Source organism: Rhinolophus sinicus, linkage group LG06 (genome assembly GCF_036562045.2).
Source record: "Rhinolophus sinicus isolate RSC01 linkage group LG06, ASM3656204v1, whole genome shotgun sequence".
In the NCBI taxonomy this organism is placed as follows: domain Eukaryota; kingdom Metazoa; phylum Chordata; class Mammalia; order Chiroptera; family Rhinolophidae; genus Rhinolophus; species Rhinolophus sinicus.
The window spans coordinates 3,558,406-3,578,886 of record NC_133756.1 but is presented as its reverse complement, the minus strand read 5'-3'; the positions used below and the strand labels follow the sequence as shown (position 1 = coordinate 3,578,886).

General features: G+C 42.2%; 1 protein-coding gene across 1 annotated transcript; it reads right to left on the bottom strand.

The window, feature by feature from the left end:
* Positions 1-7,672: 7,672 nt before the first annotated feature.
* Positions 7,673-20,039, bottom strand: TNFRSF9 (TNF receptor superfamily member 9). The gene is made up of 8 exons (XM_019746678.2): positions 19,904-20,039; positions 19,011-19,196; positions 18,158-18,265; positions 17,629-17,766; positions 17,127-17,193; positions 15,331-15,461; positions 14,713-14,847; positions 7,673-9,343 (listed from the first exon to the last, which is right to left on the bottom strand). The coding sequence occupies exons 2-8, from the start codon at positions 19,111-19,113 to the stop codon at positions 9,255-9,257; spliced, it is 771 nt and encodes a 256-aa protein (XP_019602237.2). The 5' UTR covers positions 19,114-19,196; positions 19,904-20,039; the 3' UTR covers positions 7,673-9,254.
* Positions 20,040-20,481: the final 442 nt, after the last annotated feature.

Genomic DNA, 20,481 nt, shown 5'->3' with positions numbered 1-20,481 from the left:
AGGCATCCCACACACACACAGTGGGTGAGCAGGCATCCCACACACACAGTGGGTGAGCAGGCATCCCACACATACACAGTGGGTGAGCAGGCATCCCATACACACAGTGGGTGAGCAGGCATCCCACACACACATAGTGGGTGAGCAGGCATGCCCACAACACAGTAGGTGGGCAGGCATGCCCACATCTAACAGCTTTGCTGGGATTGGCTTTTGGGGGCCTCTTAGAACCAGAGTAGCCAGTGTCTGTGCTTGCAAACACCACAATTGCAGGATGTGTGATTATAATTCCTCTGAGTTATGTTGCAATCAGAAAAGTTACTTAATAGATGTGAGTGTTATTGCCCTAAACATGTTGTTCATGCTTATTTAGTAAGAATATAAGATCATTTCTTGAGTGCTGGGTTTGTGACAGGCACTGCGCTAAACACCTTTTTTATTTCATTTTTGCTGTGGTCCCAGGTCATTCTACAAAGGAAGCCAAGGCTTAGAGGATTCTGTCAACTTGGCCACAAAGGGGGGGTGGCAGTAATCAAACCTCAAACTGACTGGGTCTGATGCCCGTGAACTTCACCTGAACAGTATATGGCCTCAATTTGCCTTATTAAGTGGATCAGATAGAAGAGTTCTCAAAGGATTCTGGCTTGTTATACACATTTAATAAATAACAGTACTGCAGTGAAAAGAAATCTTGAAAAAGTACAATCTGGGATTTCTTAAACAACCAGCTTGTGCTGGCCAAATGCCACCTCATCTTCCCTCTCTGTGTCTGACAGTTTGTCTCTTCCATCCTGGCTACTGAGGTGCCTTCTTGATCCCATTCATTCATGGACTCCTTCAACCCATAGTTACTGGCACTTTCCAGGGGTTGCAGCAGAGAATCAGACAAACCCCTGCTCTCAGTGGTTGGCAGACCACAAAGAAGGACTAGTGATACAATGTCATGTCCGGTCACCATGAGGGGATGAGGGCGTCTGGTCAGAGTGAATTCACTCCAGGCTACAATGTGTCCAACGGTCTCTATGGCCCAGTCTTTGTCATTGTCAAGGCCATTTTCTGGCGTCAAGGGCTCTGTGCCTCTTCTGTCCCAGCGAGATGAGGGCAGGGTAGGAAGTGGAGTGTGAGGGGAGGGAGCACGTCTCAGCTGATACCGTCCCCCTTGCTGATGTCCGTTTCCCCCTTGAAGTTCTCAGTCCCCAGAGGAAGCTGTGGGCTGCTGGTGTCCTGTCATCACCCTGTGCACTTCAGTGTTTTTGGTAACCTCTCTTCAGAAAGACTGAATCGTGTATTAAAACGGACTTTATTATAACATAATTAATGTGTAACATCTGAACTTTGAATCCTCTTGTCACTCTCCTGCCAATATTTCCAACTTCCTTGTCCTGCTGACCTTCTCTCCCTCCCTCCTGGAAAACCCTGGCCCCAGGACAGTCCAGCTGGACCTCTTCTGAGCCCTTGTAGGAAACTCAGCCCCATAGTGGATCTGGACCCACCCCTGCAAGGTCCATGGCTCACATGGAATGAGCTCTTGAAGCCTCCAATAAAATGAGTTCTTTATTCCCCCATCTTCCAGCCTCCCCTCCACCCTCACACCAGAGGACCCCAGAGAACCTTCTGGCAGGCACCTCCCTCCTTCTCTCCATCTGCATTCATCTGGCCCCAGCCTCCTATTAAACTGGATACTTCTGCCTCATTCGCTGCACTCTGGGCCCATCCTCTCCGCTGGCTCAGGTGCTGGATCCCCCCAACCTCCATTCTAGACGCTCTTTAAAATCTGCATCTCCCCTTGCTCACGGCTCTCCAATCAAAAGAGAACCAAAAACTTCTCCTTAGTGAGGTTTGCCAAATTTACCAAATACAAATAGGTGACACCCAGGTAAATTTGAGTTTCAGATAAATGACAGATAACTTTTAGGAAAAGCATGTCCCAAATATTGCATGGGACCTATTTATACTGAGAAATTATTCATTGTTTGTCTTGTGTTCAAATTTAACGGGGCATCCAAACAACATGAATGGACCTAGAGGGTATTGTGCTGAGTGGAGTAAATGAGACAGAGAAAGAGAAATGCCATATGATTTCACTTATATGTGGAATCTAAAGAACAAAATTAATGAACAAACGAAATAGAAACAAACTCATAGTTACAAAGAACATTTTGATGGTTGCCAAATGGGAGGGGGATTGAGGGGATGGGTGGAAAGGAGGAAGGGATTAAGAAGTACTGATTGGCAGTTACAAAATAGTCATGGGGATGTAAAGTACAGCATAAGGAATATAGTCAATAATATTGTAATGATTATATATGCTGTCAGATGGGTACTAGATTTATTGGGGTGATCGCTTCATAAGTTATATAAATTTCTAATCACTGCTGTACATGTGAAGCTAAAGAATGTGTGTCCACTGTGATTGAAAAATGAAAAATTATCTTTTTTAAAAACAAATTTAACTGGACGTCCATGTTTTATCTGATGACCCTGCCCCGAGATCCATGTGGCCCGCCCAGTCCCCACACCATCTCCTTTCTTTCACTGTCTAACTTCTGACAGGGTTGCATACACTCGCTGTCATTTCCCATGCTTTCCCGTCTGGCTTTCACTGGTAACACACCCCTGGCAGGGCTCCCAGTGTATGTTTTGTCACCTCTCCAGCCTCTTGGTGGCCTTTGGTGGTCCTGACTGTCATCTGTTGGATTCCAGAGACCCTGTGCTGAGCCACTTTCCCCGTCGCCCATCCCCCCACACCGTGTGGCATCCCACAGGGTCCCCGCACTGACACTGGACCCGCTCCTTCCTCCTCCAGAGCCTTGGCTGTGCCGATGGTACCACTGCCCTCCAGCCGCCCATGCTGGGTGCCAGGGCCTCGTGCCCCACCCCAGCTCGGTCTCTCACCTGGAGGAGCCCCCAATCTCTTCCATCCATTTTCCTCACTGTAGTCAGGGACGTCTTCCTAAAACGCAAATCTGACCAAATCCGTTCTCTGGCCCCCAGTGAATGTCCACAGTTTAAAACCAACATCTTCACGTCGCTGTACAGTCTGGGACACCTGGTCCCTGCTGACCATGAGTGTCCTTCATCCCCCCTCCATCGTCCTCGGTTCTCTGCTCTTTCTGCGAAACACACAGCCTGAGGAGGTATCTCCTGCTCAGCCCCAGGAAGACCCCCCACTTCCAGAGTTCCCTCCCCACGAGCACTCGGGCTCCCTAAGGCACAAACAGCTGTCCCTTCCCCAGCCTGGAAGTTCCAGGAGGGCAGCAGTCTCACCTCCTACTGCACAGGCCATTCCTGACACAGTAGGTCCTGGTGACATTGTGTCACTTATCAGGTTGTACTTGTCGTCCCCTGGACTCAAACCCTCTGGTGGCAGGTGGGTCGTCATGTGGTGCCTGAGGCAGAGAACCGGTTCAGTGAAGGGGACTTTTGTATTTCACAGTCAGCCCCTTCGGTGGGTTTGTCAGAACCAGCCTCTTCAATAAATTTGTAAAAGTCATGTTTCATTGAAGTAGTTTGAAACAGCTATCCCAGAATCAATATTGGTATAAAACAGCAGTCATTTACATGTGACTAATAAGTCAGTTGTTGGGATCGCAAACTCTCCATCTTGTACATACCTTGGCACTGAGGTCCGTTTCCGGGCTTGACAAAGAATGGCACATTACTTCATCATTAGCCTTTATGATTGGGCACTGCAATAGTATCATGAAGTTGTTTGTCTTTTTCAATAAGCTATCTTTTTTCCTTAGGGAGTCCTCTTTCCTATGAAAATGATAATTTGTGTTTTATTATAGAGTCCTTTTTAAAAAACACAGGTGATGGTCGCTCTGCTAGCCTCCCCACACACAGACCACACAAACCCCCGAGCTCAGTGCCGTGGCTGCATCCCACCCACAGATGGAAACATCTGCCCTGAAGAGGAGGTAGACACCCACTTTAGTAGCCAGATGCCCCTCATACCAAAAGTTTCCATCTGAGTGATATCTTCCACCAGATGAGAAAATCAAAACGTGTTTCAGAAGTCACTAAGCTTGTCTTTAGGCATTTAGAAAACTGTGTCCAACGTGTACAGCCCTAAATATGTTCATTTGTTTGGATCATAGAAACTTACATTCATTTCTATTAAGCTTGATGGTGTTTCTTAAATTAGCCCCCAAAGAGGATCATTTCAATCTGTCTTTTTTTTTCTTTCTTTTTTTTTCTTTTTTGTTAACTGTCACTTAGGGGAAAAGATGACTCATATTGTGAGTTCCTGTGTTTTTCATTTATAATTTTTACACATTACACCAAAATCTACTATGATAAAAGCATCCTACAGTCTGAGTGATAAACACAGCTTCTGTCCAAGAAGCAGAATAAACTGGATTTTTCTGTGTTTATGATCTGGGACAGATGAGTTGAGGTCAGTTGTCTTGGGTGACCCAAGCCTCAGGGGCATGAGCGTTCCCTGTGTGGGGGCAACACAGAGGACAACGGGGAATTAAACACCATGTGTCTAAAGCCAGAAGGGGAAACCATGTTAGACTTTATAGCATCAAGGTTTGGAAGGGGAAAAACAAATAGGTTACACGTCGTCCTGTTTGTGAAGTATCACTGGGAATCTCCCAAAGCTGTGCTCTGCCTCCTGTTTTAAAAGGACTGACCCACCAATGACGGTTCTCTTTCTTGCCAGAACACCAGGTCCACACGACTAAAAGCCAAGTGAAAGTACTTCATCTCTCAATTAAAACAGCAAATGTTTTCTGAACACAAATAGTTACATCATATACCAAAGCATAAGGAAATGCATCCTGTAGAGAAGGGGAGAAGGGATTCCTGTCATTGCATTCCATTTTTTTCAGGCACTCCTTTTCTTGGAATGTCGCTGACGTTGAAATCCAAATCAAAGATGATAGAACGACCAGCTGAGTCATCTGCGATCGAATGCTTTTTTTTTTAATCAGAAACATCATTTGGTAAAATTCAATACCCATTCAAAAATAAAAGCTAATTCTCTTCACAAACCACAAATAGAAGGGAACTTCTTTTTTCTAGATTAAATTTTATTGCGGTGACAGTTGTTAGTAAAGTTACATAGATTTCAGGTGTACAGTTCTATAATATATTATATATATCTCACATTGTGTGTTCACCATCCAGAGTGAATTCCCCTTCCATCACCATATATTTGACCCCGTTTACCGTCTTCTAGAGCCCTCCGCCCCCTTTACCCACTGGTAACCCCTAAACTATTGTCTATGTCTATGAGTTTTTGTTCCTTCATTTATTTGTCTTGTTCTTTTGTTGTTAGAGGGAACTTCTTAACCTGATCACATATTTATCAAAAGCAAAAACAAACAAACAACCCAGAGAGTACTCCCCATAAATAAGATTAAAAAAACAGACTGTTAGGTTGTACTGGAGACCCTAACAGTAAGTCAAGCTGTCTGTCAAGCAAAAGAAATAAAAGACAGGGACGAGAGAAGGAAGAAACCATTATTATCACAAATAACATGATTGTCTATACAGTGGTACCTCATTTTTCTAACATAATCCATTCCGGAAGACCATTCGAGTTCTGAAACATTCGAAAACAGCCGACAGCGAGGCCTCAGGGTCCTGCCCTCAGCAGAAGCCGTGTGACATGTTCGACTTCCGAGGCGTGTTTGAAAACCGAAGCATTTACTTCTGGGTTTCCAGCGCTCATAAACTGAAATGTTCATCAATGGAGATGTTCAAAAACCAAGGTACTACTGTATAAAACATCCAAAAGAATCTATATACATATTATTAGGAATAATAGAAACATTTAGCTAAGAGGCTTCTATAAAGTAATGTAAGCAAATCAACTACATCTCTATACTTCAACAACAAACAAAACTGCCTTAGAAAGCAACAGTAGAAATAAACCTAACAAATGCACAAACAATTTCTGGAGAAACTTTATAAAACTTTATTAAGGACATTACATTGAAGACCTGGCCTACCTGGTATCAAGAGCTATTCTAAAGCTACTGTAACAAAGAAAGTGCAAAGTGACCAACGGCACAGAATCGAGAGCCCCAAACCAACACATAGCCATATGGAAACTGGGTGAAAGACAGAGGTGGCACTGCAGATCCATGAAAAACAGTGGAGACATTGAATGAATGGGACTAGACTGTCTATAGTCAAAACTCAAAACTGGATCATTACCTCACAACACACGCAAAAATCATTCCTGGTAGATTAGACTTAAATACAAAAGACAAAACTTAAGACTTTTGGAATAAAATGTGAGGAAATATCTTTATGATATTGAGACAGGGAAGGAATTCTTTAACCAGGAAACAAAAAAAAAAGTTAACCGTATGAGAAATTAGTTGTAAATTTCACCAAATTAAATTGAGAACTTCCCCTGTTATTAGAAGAAAGACATTATTAAAAAGAGAAAAGGGGGGCAGCCAGTTAGAGCGCGGTGCTCTTAACAACAACTTTGCCAGTTCAGTTCCCCACATGGGCCACTGTGAGCTGCACCCTCCACAACTAGACTGAAACAACTACTTGACTTGGAGCTGATGGGTCCTGGAAAAAACACACTTAAAATAAATAAAAGTTTTAAAAAAAGAGAGAGGGAGAGAGAGAAAAGCAAATTACAAACAAAGCAGATCTTTATAACACATAAAAGTGGCCAATGATTATTATTTAGATTATATTATTATTTAGATTAGATTATTTAGATTATATAAAGAACTTCTGTGAATCAATATGAGAAAGACAAACGAGCATTTTAAAAAATGAGCAAAAAACATGAGCAAGCATTACACGCGTGCACACACACATACACAGAGGTACACACACATACACGCACACACACATATACATACACACATACATACACGCACACATGCACACACGCGCACGCATGCACACTCGCACACACATACACATACATACACACACATACACATACACACACACACGCACACACACACATACACACATGCACACAAGTGGGATAAAAAGACTTTAATGACAGGATGCTCTTAGTAATCAAGGAAATGCAAAACAAGGCCACTGTGAGATGCTGTCTTAAATCCACTAGGATTGGCAAAATTAAGAGTGATGACACCAGAGGGTATGGAGGATGGGGATCAATGGGACACTTTAGACACCGCTGACCAGAGCATACGTTAGAGCAACCACTTTGAAAAGCAAGCTGGCACCACAGCAGCCTTTTTTATTGTCCAGAAATATTTTCTACCCCTCCCTGTGTGGACATGATACTCTCTGCCCTCCTGATGCCCAGCTTGGCTGTGTGACTTTCTCTAAAAGTTAGAATCTAACCCACTGCATCTGAACGCCACCAATGTTCCAAGCAGAAGCTGCTCTCTCCACCTGAAGCCCAGGGGGAAATGACACGGGAGAGAGCCACAGCCAACCTGCAGTGGGTATCTAATGACAGCAGGAAATGCACCTCTGTTGTTTTGTGGTAATCCATTAAGATTTGGGGGGGGGGGTCATTTGTTATTTCTGCATAACTAAGCATAACTTACTGATACGTGTACTAGCTCAGATGCCGTAAGATCCAGAAATTCCACCTTAAGAAAGTTTCCCCCAAGGCCTCCTTACACAGGAAACATTTAAAAGGACATGCATAACTATGTTCATAATTATAAAAAACCTGGAAGCAACCCACATGTCCTTTGCTAGAAAATGGATTGATAAATGATGGTATATTTGTAAAATTATACAGCAGTTAAAAACGAATGCATGCTAGCTACACACAGCAATGTGATGAGTCTTACAAATATAATTTTGAGTCAGTAAAGCAAGCTTCACACAGCACAATACCATTGTCAGAAAGCTCAAAAATAAAAAACCTCAATAAAATAGTTTTAGGGTACATAATTATATAATAAATGATTTTTTTTAAGCAAGGAAATAATAGATTTAACATTAATGAGAGAGGTTGGCTGGGTGTGGGAAGGTAGGCAGAAGATGAGGGGGAGAAGCAGTGCACAGATGGACGCTATGACCATGACTTCGCCCTGTAAAGGGTTAGACATTAAATAGTTCATGCTTTGTGGGCCTAGAGTCTCTTGTCATAACTATTCAACTCTACTGCTATAATGCAATGGCTGCTGTAGACAATATGTAAAAAACTGTGTTTTCCAATAAGACTTCATTTACCAACTCTGAAATTTGAGTTTCATATAATTGTACATGCCATGAGATATTGTCCTTTTGACTGTTTAAAACCATTTAAACATGTGAAAACTGTACTTAGCCCCGAGGCCATACAAAGGAGCCTGGCGTCTCAGATTTGACCCCGGGGAGTTTGGCAACTCCTTCCCCAGCTCTCTGTTTGGGCTCAGGGGTCTTCATTCCATGACTGCCTCATACCTGTTTCATGCATTAGTTTATGTGTATAAATATTATTTTAAAAGTCTTTAAGAATTAAAACGAAAAACGTAAGCCCTGGGCCAGCCAGTTAGCTCAGTTGGTTAGAGCGCAGTGTTCTTAACAGCAAGGTTGCCGGTTCGATCCCCGCATGGGCCCCTGTGAGCTGCGCCCTCCACAACTAGACTGAAACAACTACTTGATTTGGAACCGATGGGTCCTAGAAAAACACACTTTAAAAAAAAAAACAAACCTACATAAACCCTGGCTCGGATGGGAGTAGAACATAGGCAGAGCTGTGGGGCTGGAGAGAAACACAGGATATGTGAGGACATTTGAACTCTTTCCAAAACACTTGAGATTTTTTTGCTCTTGACTCAAAACTTGGGCACTGCTGTCATTCTCCCCTGACAATGGAGGAAGTCATTGTGTTGAATGACTGAACTAATGGAAAATTTGGTTGGGGATATTTCCCGCACCTTATGGCTTCTTGTAATATATTAGCATGCATGAGTGCGTGCGTGCACACATGCACGCACGCACACACACACAATCTTGAACTGATTTTGATTATAACTTTAGCTGGACCATTGGTCTACATGATTAAATTTAAAATACAGTTCTCTTTGGATTTCAAAAAATCTAGCCCAAACCTGTCAAGCAGTATCTAGAAAATGTCCCTTTTACCACCAGCCAGCTCTGTCCCATCTTCTGTTCTGTCAAAAGTGGTACAATTTAAAAGGCCAACTCATCAGCAGTTAGAAGAAGCTTGCGGGGGTTAACACTGGGTGTTATCTAGGATGGTGGTTTTCAGTGTAGAAAGATGAAAACAGGGTCATGTGTATTTGTCCTTTGATTCTTCTCAAGAGCGTCCCCACAGCTTTTTGGATTTCAGGTCAGAGTTCACATTCTCCTTCTTCTTCTTCCGGAAATCGGCAACTACAGGCATCTTCCTCTTGGGCAGTTCGTACTGGCTTCATAAATGCTAAAAAGTAATTTAAAAGATATTTATGTTTGGTTGTGTGTTTTAATCAATTAACATTCATTTTCTATAAATCACAGTCGGGGGACATCTCTAAGTAGCAGACATTCTCTACTTTCATGTGAACAACTCATCAGCAAGAGACATCATGGCAAGAGTGAACTTTTTCTCAGGGTTATTGGATTGAAGAGTGTTTTTCTTTTGACCAAATACTTTGATTGGTCCTGAAAAACTGTAGTCTTTATTTTGGACACTGGCTAAAAACAGTCTTGAGCATGAAACGCATTAAAATGGTCATGTCCCAAACATAACTGTAGTTTCAATGAGGGTTACTCAGATAACGCATTAGAGACTCTTTCACGTGAAGTGCTTATGGCACCAGGATGTTAAAGATACTCCTGCTACTGCCATCTATTAGTAAGTAAATGACTGATTTGTGCATTTGCTCCCAGGTTTTCTTTTATATGTGACTGTGAAATATGTGTGATACTGCTGAGCAGCTTTTAATCCTGAGCAGATGTTTTTTATAGCTTTGATAAAGCAAAAGGCCTTACCCCAATTTTACATGCTTGTTACTAAAAAACAAAAAACAAAAACCTAAACCCAACAACTGCGCCATTTCCGAGAATTTATGAAAAACTGCTAAGACATTCAGAAACACCAGTAGGCTGTCACGTCCCAACCGATTGTATGAAGCCGGTAATACCCTGCTACTAAAACCAGACAAAGACCGTACTAGAAAATAAACCTACAGTCTAATATCTCTCATGAACATAGCTGTAAAAACTCTTAACAAGGTATCAGCAAATAGAATTCAGCAAGATATAAAAAGAATTATATACTATGAGCAAGTGGAGTTTAGTCCGGGGATGCAAGGGGGAATTCAGTATTCAAAAATGAATCTCTGAGATCCATCATCTTAACAAAATAAAGAAGAAAATTATATGATCATTTCAGTTGACGCAGAAAAAGCATTTGACAAAGCTCAATGCTCATTCATGATTTGAGGGGGGGAAGAATTCTCAGAAAGTTAGAAATACAGGAGGAGCTTCCTTGACTTGATAAAGAAGATCAACTGAAAAATCTGCAGGTTCCATCATACATCCTGGTGAAAAACTGAATGCTTTCCCCCCAAAATTAGAAGCAAGGGAAGGATAGTCACTCTCATCACTCTTATTCAGTGTAATACTGGACATTCTAGCCCATGCAGTAAGCCGAGAAAAAGAAATAGAAAGCATACAGACATGGAAAGAAAAAATAAAACTGTCCGTATTTGCAGATAGCATTATGGTCTATTTACAAAATCCCAAAACAAATCTACAAAATACTCCTAGAACTAATCAATGAGTTCAGCAAAAATCAGAGGCTACAAAATCAATCCACAAAAATCAATTATATGTCTATCTGGTAGCAATAAATGTGGGCAAACCAAAAATTTAGGATACAATACCACCTGCAGTTGTTTACAAAAATTGAAAGCAAAGCTTAAATTTAACAAAGCATGTACAGGACTTGTACGCTAAAATCTACAAAATGCTGATGAAATAAATCGAAGAAAATATAAATAAATGGAGAGACATACTATGTTCATGGATTGGAATACTTTACATAGGAAAGATGTCAATTCTCCCCAAATTGATGTGCAGTTTTAACACCATTGCTATCAGAATCCCAGCTGACTTTTTGTAGATACAGATAAGATTATCCTATAATGTAAATGGAATGCAAAGGAACGGGAATAACTAAACCAATTTTGAAAAAGAAGAATAATGTGGGAGGAACATTCTAACTTCTACCAATTTTAAGACTTGTTTTATAGCGACAACAAACACAACTGTGTGGTATTGGCAGAAGAATAAACATGTACATTAGTAGAACAGAAGACAGAAACCAGAAACAGCCCCCACACAAGTACAGCCAACCGATTTTTGACAAAGGCACAGAAGCAATTCAATGAAGGATAATGTTTTCAACAGATGGTGCTGGAACCATTGGACATCCATAGGGGGGAAAAAAAAACTGGATCTAAAACTCTCACACTTTAAACAAAACTTAACTGAAAATGAACCATAGATTTCAACGTAAAACCTTTAGAAGATAACATAGGAGGAAATCTAAATCTTTGTGACCTAGCACTTGGTGAAGCCATCTAAGATATGATTCCATAAATTAAAAAAAAAAAAAGAATTGGCAAATTGGACTTCATCAAAATTTTTTTCTGCAAAAGACACTGTAAAGAGGATGAAAAGGCAAGCTACAGACTGGGAGAAAATACTTACAAACCACAAAGCTGACAAAGGACTTATATCTGGAAGATATAAAGAACTCTCAAAAGTCAACAGTAAAACAAACAAACAATTCAATTGGAAAATAGGCAAAAGACATGAAGGACCATTTCACTGAAGAAGATATACAGATGGAAAATAAGTACATGAAAAGAGGTTCATGGGAAAGGGAAATTAACCCTTAGGGAAAGAAAGGAAAATTAAGACCACAAGGAGTTGTCACACTAGGTACCTATTACAACACATGAAGTAAGAAACCATGGCAACACAAAATCTTGGCAAGGGTGAGGAGAAACTGATCTCTCCTACAATGCTGGTGGAATATGACATGTACAGTTCTCTGGAAAATAGTTTGGTGGTTTCTTAAAAACCTAAACATATACTTACCATAGGACCTAGCAATTGCACTCCTGGGCATTTATCTTAGAGACACAAAAACTTAAGTCCACACAAAAACCTGTACCTGATTATTCATAGCAGCTTTAAATGCAATAGTCAAAAACTGGAAACAGCCCAAATGTCTCTCAGTAGGTGAATGGTGAAACAAACTGGTACAACCACACCATGGAATACTAGTCAGCAATTAAAGAAAAAAAAGTGAAATATAGAAACACATAATGACTAGGATGGATCTCAATGGCATAAAACTGAGTGTAAAAAGCCAGTCTCCAAAGATCCGTTTACATATTGTGTGATTCCATTTATATAACATTCTTGAAATGACAAACTTGTAAAGATGGAAAACAGATTCGTGGCTGCCAGGGGTTAAGGGTCGTAGGGGCAGAGGGAGTGGATGTGACATGACAGACTAGAAGGAGGAAGATCTTTGTGGTGATGGAATCGTCCTGTATTTTGACTGGACTGGTAGTTAGGACCAATCTACATTTGTTATAAAATGACACATAAGTATTTGCACACAATGCACTGTGCCAGTGGCATGGTTTTGACATTGTACTGTAGTTACAGAAAATGTAACCCATGAATGGCATATGACACTTTTCTGCACTCTTTACAACTTCCGGTGACTCTAATTATTTCAAAATAGAAAGTTTCTAAAAATGTCCTAAAAAACTTCTAAATAGAATATAGTTCCATTGCAACTCACTGATTACTCATAAATACTTTTGAAAATCATGACAATCAAACAGCAAAGGTTCATGGGAAAAGATAAGGAAGAAGGATTCCTAGAGATTAATAAGGAAAGGACAGACAACCTAATAGAAAAATGCACAAAAGGCTTGATCAGGCACTTCGCAAAAGACGAAATCCCAATGGCCACTAGAACATGAAAAAATGTCTCATATCACTAGAAATCATGGAAATGCAAATTAAAACCACAGTGAAATCTATCCACCCACCAGATAGATAAAAATTAAGAAATCTGATAACACCAATTTATTGGAGTAAAAACCAGCAAGAATTGGAGTAAAAGGAACTCTTCATATGCTGCTGGGAAAGTGTAAATGAGGTCCCACTATTCTGGAAAAGATTTGGTATATCTACTAAGGACCAAACATATCCCAGCAATTTTGTTTCTAGGTTAAAAACAACCACAACACAGAAGCACGTACTTATCTATTACTGCTACTGAGATAAGCAGACAAAAACATTCAAACACCACTGTGTGTAATAGCCCTAAACTGGAAACAACCCAAGTGTCCCTCAGTATTGGAATGGATGGACAACTGATGGTATAGTCATTGGGTAGAGAGTATTCAACAATGGAAATCAACTAAGGTAAACGCAACACTTGGATGAATCATAATGATACAATGTTGCATAAAAGAAGGAAAATACAGAATAGATACAGTGTGATTCCACTTGTATAAAGTTCACAAGCAGCCAAATTAAACTGTGCTGTTAGAAAGCAACACTATATAAAAGAGCAAGGAAATGAATACCATAAAAATCTAGATGTGGTTAGCGTGGGTGGTGAGGGACGGTTCATCGGGAAGGACACGCAGGAAGCCTTCTGGGGAGCAGACAACCTCTATTTCTTGACCCCGGTAGGGTGAGCAGGTGTTCATTTTACAATTTGTTCAACTTTACAAGCATGTGTTTTTTTCCTTGTATATTTCACAGTGTAAAGAGGTGTTATATTGTTTTCTAAAGAACCTTTATACAAATTAGTGCAGTGCAGCTGTGGATAAGACTTGACTAATAACTGTAACAGCCTCCAAACGGACCCCGTCAGTGTTAGGATGATGTTTCGGGTTACACTACAGCACTCTTGGAGCACTCCATCTATCCCTCTTATCATAGCCTGTATCTGTGGTTCTGGCCTCCAGGAAAACAAAACAAAGCCAAAAAAAAAAAAAAAAAAACCAACAAAAAACAACAACAACCAGGTTGCCCCACCTATAAACTTTTTTGATTAGATATTAATAGGTTTCGTTTAGTGAGCGCTGAGTCTTGCCAGGCACTTGACAGAGGCATGCCGAGTTCCATATGGAAACAGCATCTTGTTCAAGAAGGGAATCCATTATTGAAGTTTCTCATTGACTCCAGGTTGGTGCCATAATAATCCATGAGGTTCAGCCCACTTCAGGCTTCCTCTGAGTTCTCTACGCCTCCCCCTATTTCACGTCTGGCTCAGGTTAAGACGGTCAGTGCTCTCTGAGCAAACGTGATTTTCTGATTCCTCTTTGCCAGTGTCCTGTCTGCACAACTGACTGGCTGTGTGTGTGCGCATGTATCCACGACGGCAGCCTACTTAAATTGTCATTTTTCTAGACCCCTTAGCGGGGTCACATCCTGCTATTGCCAGCTTTCTCCCCCTCAGCTCTATTGACATTTGGGGTTTCATAACTCTTCGTTGTGGGGCTGGCCTGGGTGTCGTAGGGTGTGGAGCTGCGTCACTGACCACTCACTAGATGCCAGTAGCTCTCCCTCCCCAACCCCAGCTTGTGACGCTCAAGTGGTTTCCAGATGTTGTCGAATGTCCCCTGGGGGGCAAGCCTGCCTCTGCTCGATAACCACCATGCCATACTAATCTAGTTCCTATACCTTACAAGAAAGCCACCATCTTTCCCTTTCTACTGTAAAAAACCTTGCCACAAGGATCCAGTACATTTGTGTTAGTCTTACGTTGCTTGAATATGTACAGGAGTTTCTTTCTGCCCTGCTGGACCACAGAGAAATGAAGCGCCAGGAAGAACACCAGGAACAGCGTTGTTGTGGATGTCAGTGCAAGAAAGAAGACCAGGACCTGGGGGGTGTGACCTTGAAAAAAGAACAAAAGGAGAAACGCGTGCAGCGGTGCAGTTTTACGAGTGTAGTACATGTATGTTTACATTTGTAAACCCCTGATTACGCGGAGAAGTGGGGCCTTGGGCATCTCCAGCCAGCAAACCTAGTAAACTTGCCTGGGCGTTAAGAAAACAAAACAAAAAAAAAAACAAAAAAAGAAAGAAAGAAAACAAAAACCACATTAATCATTTTCCCAGAGGCCTTCCCCTTTACTTGGCACTATCAAAGGTATAGTATGTGTTTGTACATCTCACCTTGCTTTGTTGACTAATGTGTATCTCAGACTAAATGACAAACACCTCAAAAACTGGATGGGTCCTTTGATGCCAGGATAAAAGACGGGAGGTGCCTGCTGCAGGCAGAGGTGTAAGACCTCATGGTATTGGGGTGATTTAGATTCCAGTGGGGACAACCATGACACAATCACAGTGATTTAACAGCCAACACACCAGCTACCTGGCTCTGTCGCAGGGATAGGCGTGGTGACAGAGGATGTCCCTGGAGAGAAGTCGGTCGAAGTTGGTCCACATACCACGTCCCTTTCCTTTGTTCCATTTACAAGTACAGACTTTCCATCCAAAGAACAGCTTAGACAATCCAATGAAAAGAGTTCAAATAATTAATTCAGGTACAGATCAGTGTAATTAAAAACATTGACATTTTCCACCCAGTCAAGCAACCTAGTCACAGAGATTTGTGGTTCTGAGTTCATAGAGATATTCTGAAAATCCTCCACTTGACCGTCTGGCTTCCTCCAGCTTTGCCGCAGCTTTCACCGCTTTCCACAATTCATCCCTCCTCTACTCACCTAACGGAACTCTTCTTTTTCCCCAGGCTGGGAGCTTTGTCCCGTGACAGCTCAGTTCAGACTGCTTTACCTGGTTAGTCTCTCACCTCCCCCTCCACCCCCCTTCACTCCCCCACCCCATCCAACTTCTTAAGCAAATTGGACCATCTCTGGCACAAATGAAGGGCAGACAACTTAGCCTAAGGGTTAGGAGTTCCTAACCCTCTGATGTGTTCTCATCAGACACACCAGGCTTTGAGCCCTGGGTCTGGCCCTTAGCGGAATGACCTCGGGCAAGTTAGAAATCTCTCTAGGGTGCACAGGTGGCTCAGTTGGTTAGAGCGTGAGCTCTGGGCAGCAGGGCTGCTGGTTTGATTCCCATGTGGGCCAGTGAGCTGCGCCCTCCACAACTAGAATGAAGTCAATGAGCTGCCACTCAGCTCCAGGGTGGCCAGATGACTCAGTTGGTTAGAGCGCGTCTTCTCAACCACAAGGCTGCCGGTTTGACTCCTTGACTCCCCAAGGGATGGTGGGCTGCGCCCCCTGCAACTAACAAAGGTAACTGGACCTGGAGCTGAGCTGCGCCCTCCACAACTAAGATTGAAACGACAACAACTTGACTTGGAAAAAGTCCTGGAAGTACACACTGTTCCCCAATAAAGTCCTGTTCCCCTTCCCCAATAAAATCTTAAAAAAAAAAAAGTTTCCAGGGCGGCTGGATGGCTCAATTGCTTAAGGCGCGAGCTCTGAACAACAGGGTTGCCGATTCAGTTCCCATGTGGGCCAGTGAGCTGCGCCCTCCACAACTAGACTGAAGGACAACAATTTGGAGCTGATGGGCCCTGGAGAAACACACTGTTCCCCAATATTCCCCAGTAAAATTAAAATAATTTTTAAAAAAAGGTTTCCAAGTGCTTTTCCTTAATGCCTAAAGCGCTCTCGCTGTGTGGACAGATGACAGCCCGTCCGCAGGCGAGTACCTGTCCCCAGACCCCACTTTGAGTAGCTCTGGTCTGGGTCGCACAAGTCAACAGGAATATTCCCACGTACACAGCTGGCAGCTTCTACTACCTGTGAGGGTCATGTTTGCCCATGTCCAGGCTATGTTTTGGTGGGTAGGATGTGTACTTTACTCTCTTTCTCAGTGCTGACCCTGCAGGCTTAAAGACGAGCTGATCAGTGAGGGCAGGTCAGAGGCAGCAGAGGGAGCAAAAGGAAAGAGAAGAACACCAGGGTGGTAACGAGGTTCAGTGGCAACTCGGGTCTATGCTCTGGGCATCATTTCTGGAGAAAATGCCCACTTTGCGTGTCGAGTCACTGTTACCCACGCTGTTCCCACGCTGCCGAATAGCACGTTATCCTATGTCTATACTCGATAGATTTTTAAAAGCTTCAGTGATGACCTTCGTTGTCTTTAAAAAAGTTAACCCAGGTTGTTTTGTGAGGAAATGGAAATGATACATACTCTGTCCAAGGTCGACAGACACCGTGTTTCTGATCATTAAATGTCCCAAAGTCACAGTCTTTACAACCTTGCGTAAAAATGAAAGCAATAATAAATAAAAATGGGAGAATTTTCATCATTTCACAACTTTCCCGGTGTTCAACATAAATCACATCATAAAGTCAGTCACTTAATTCAATCTATACAGATGGTTCCACCATTCTTGAAACAAAACCCCAACAAGACTGAAGTGTTTTTCTAATTGTACACAGTGTGGCATCTGTATGTATAGAAAGTATGAAAATGCATGGTCCTGGGGAATAACAAGTGTCGTGATTTCAAATTATTTCCACTGATTGAAAAATAGTTGGTAAATATCATATATGTGACTCAGCAGTTCATGACTTGGTACTTGAAGGGGCTACAAATCTACATGTTATTTTATATTCAAAGGACCAAGACCTCGCTAAGGACATGTGTCTAGTTAACAGACCTGTGCTAGACTGCAGGCGACCACACCTACCCTCTTTGGTTAGCTCTTGACCTCGTTTGCAGTCCTCTTCACACATGGCGCATCCCGCCCCCAGGCAGTGGAACCCTGAGACACACTCGCACTCGGCATTGCTGGTCGGGGAGCACGACTTCTTAGTCCTGAAAACACCTACAAAGCCCCCCAACATTACAGTACACTTGACCTCCAAATCCAAGAGGCAAATGTATGTTGTGCAATAAAAACCAGGCTCACTCTACTTATGATGGTCCCGGTGACCTTAGAGTATACAGTTTACTTGAAAAAACCCCAATAGAAGACATTTTTACATTTTGCTAATTAAAATTTTCTCTCTTGTCAAATGAATGTTTCCTCTAAAATTGAAAAAGCTCAATCCACAAGTAATTGTTATTACAGTCAGTAATTTTACTGGACCTGCCTCTTGACAGGGGAACCAGCATCTCTGACACTTAGGACTTTCAGTGGAGACCAGTACACTAGGGAATAAAAGCTTGTCTTCCCAACATGTCCCCAGGCGAAAAACACAGCTTTTAAATCCTACCTGCACACTGGCTGCATATGTCACAGGCCTTCTGTCCACTTGTGCTGGAGAAACTATTTGTAGGGCAGGGAATGCAAATCGGATCCTTGTTTTTCCCACAGAAAGTACCTAAAGAGGGGAGATTACAGCTGTACATGTTTGACAATGGACTATTATCACCTGAAGCATGGTGAGGTTTACAAGGAAACTAGACTATGAAACAATGATGAGTCTTCTAGGTGCCACAGTGATAGACCTTATTTTGCTGATTGACTTTTTAAAATTATACACTTGCAAGATTGTCCTCAGCCTAGTTACAGAATTAAGAGTAACAAAGTATAGCTACTGCAACAAAGAAATCCACAGAAAGAAAAAGGTTTCCTTTATCTAGCAAATGAAACAGAATGATTTCTCTTGATGGATCCAGGAGCTCAGCATGATGGGATTGAGGAAGAGATCAACGTCCTTTAGGGGTACACTAAAACTTAAAGCTGGCTGCCTTTCCCCACTCTGTTCCCCCTGCTGCCTGCTGCTTATACCCTGCTGTCCCCCCAGATCAATCTCAGGTCCTCATACCCAAAGCTAATATTTACTGAGGTCCTGCCATGTGCCATGCACTGTGGTAAGCCCATCTCATGGTTCTCCCAGCAATTGTACAAAATCGGTTCTCTTTCTATCCCCAGATGATAAAGCTGGGGCACTAGAGTAAGCGGCATGGCTGTGTTCACATAGCTAAGCTGTAGCCTGCAAGGGATGTTTGTAAATGAATGAATAAAAGGTCATTGAAACAGAGCCTGACGGCTCTGACTACCGGACTACCTGAACCATGTTTTCAACAGAACAGATCAAACACACATGTTCATTCGGTTCTTACCAGCTGGGCAGTTACGACAGGAGTCCTGCGTTGATCTCGTCCTCTTCAAACTCATGACCAACAGCACAATGGCCACCACATTGTAATAATAGCCACTTCCCATGATGAAATCTCGCGTGAACACACTACTAGCAGAGCAGATTCCGAAAGAATTTGAATCCAAGTGGCTGTTTCAGAGATACCACTCTGCAAAAGGTAAACATTTCCAAGAATGCGATGGTTTCTCCTTTCAGACTTACCTACATTTCAGCCATTACGTGTACAATGCCATGAGACCATCACTGAGGGTTTTTCAGGAACAATTAATGAAGGAGAATTGTGGGACAGGCAGCAAATTAACAGAAACTTCTATGAAGACAAGCACAACTAAACACACAGCTTGTGCATGTTTGCCAACGGCTAAGGGTTCACTTGCCAATATGTTTTGCTGAAATGCAGAAAAAACAATAGCAAGAATTTTGGGGACTTTCATGGCTACTTAGCATTAGCATCCAGGTTTCAACAATGCCAGTTACTTCCTGCTCCTGAAATATTAGTCCTTAAAAAGAATGTGTCAGTGGCATCTAACAGTTCAGCTCAATGAGAAGGGATCTCATTACTGCTATTTGTCTGAACAGCATGTGGAAATTTCAACACTTAACGCTCAAATGTTGAAACACCTCTCTGGCTCAACTCATTATCCCATTTTTCTTAACAGACACATATTTGCCCATTTTGAGATTTGAAGCTTGTAATAGTAACAAAACTAAGAAATTAAAAAAAAAACTCTCTTGATCTTTTTTTAATAGGCTCTGGAAGAGACGTTATCAGAAATTAGGAGGGAAAAAAGTCTAGAAAAGTACAAAGAAAACAAAGCTTCTATTACCCCATCTCGAGTCCCCAAAAGGACAAACCTTGAGATCTTAGCGCTGGTGAAAAACTTTCCACTTGATCTTCAAGCCTGATGTTTCTACAGTGAGAGTAGTTTGCAGGTTAGAAACACACACGCTTCAGTGGCTTGTGAGGGGGGCGGGGCCTCGTGGGAAATCCCCAGCACTCTGCCATCACTGACCAAAAAATCTCCCCGTCCCCACTTAATAATGACATTTCAAATCATTTCTTGGAAGCTGTCATTACTGTGAGGACATTTCCTCAGACGCCTTTGGGAAAAGGATTTTGTCACTTTATGTGTTACTTGAAATACTTGAGATTTGACAGATGAACGTGTTCCAAATAAGGACCAGCCCTTGTGCCACACAGGGCCCCCTCCCTCTGTAATCGTGTTGCTGTCGCTGTCATTTGTGAGGCCAGCTGACGTACCAGGCATCCGGTAAGCACTTTCATGAACGCTGTCCTCAAAAGAAGCCAAGGAATTGATAGTACTATTCTTACTTTTTTTTTTTATCATTGAAACGCCATTATGCAAATGAGAACATCGAGAATGAGCAGGATGTGGAGCGGGGATTAGAACCCAGGACAACCTGACTCCTTT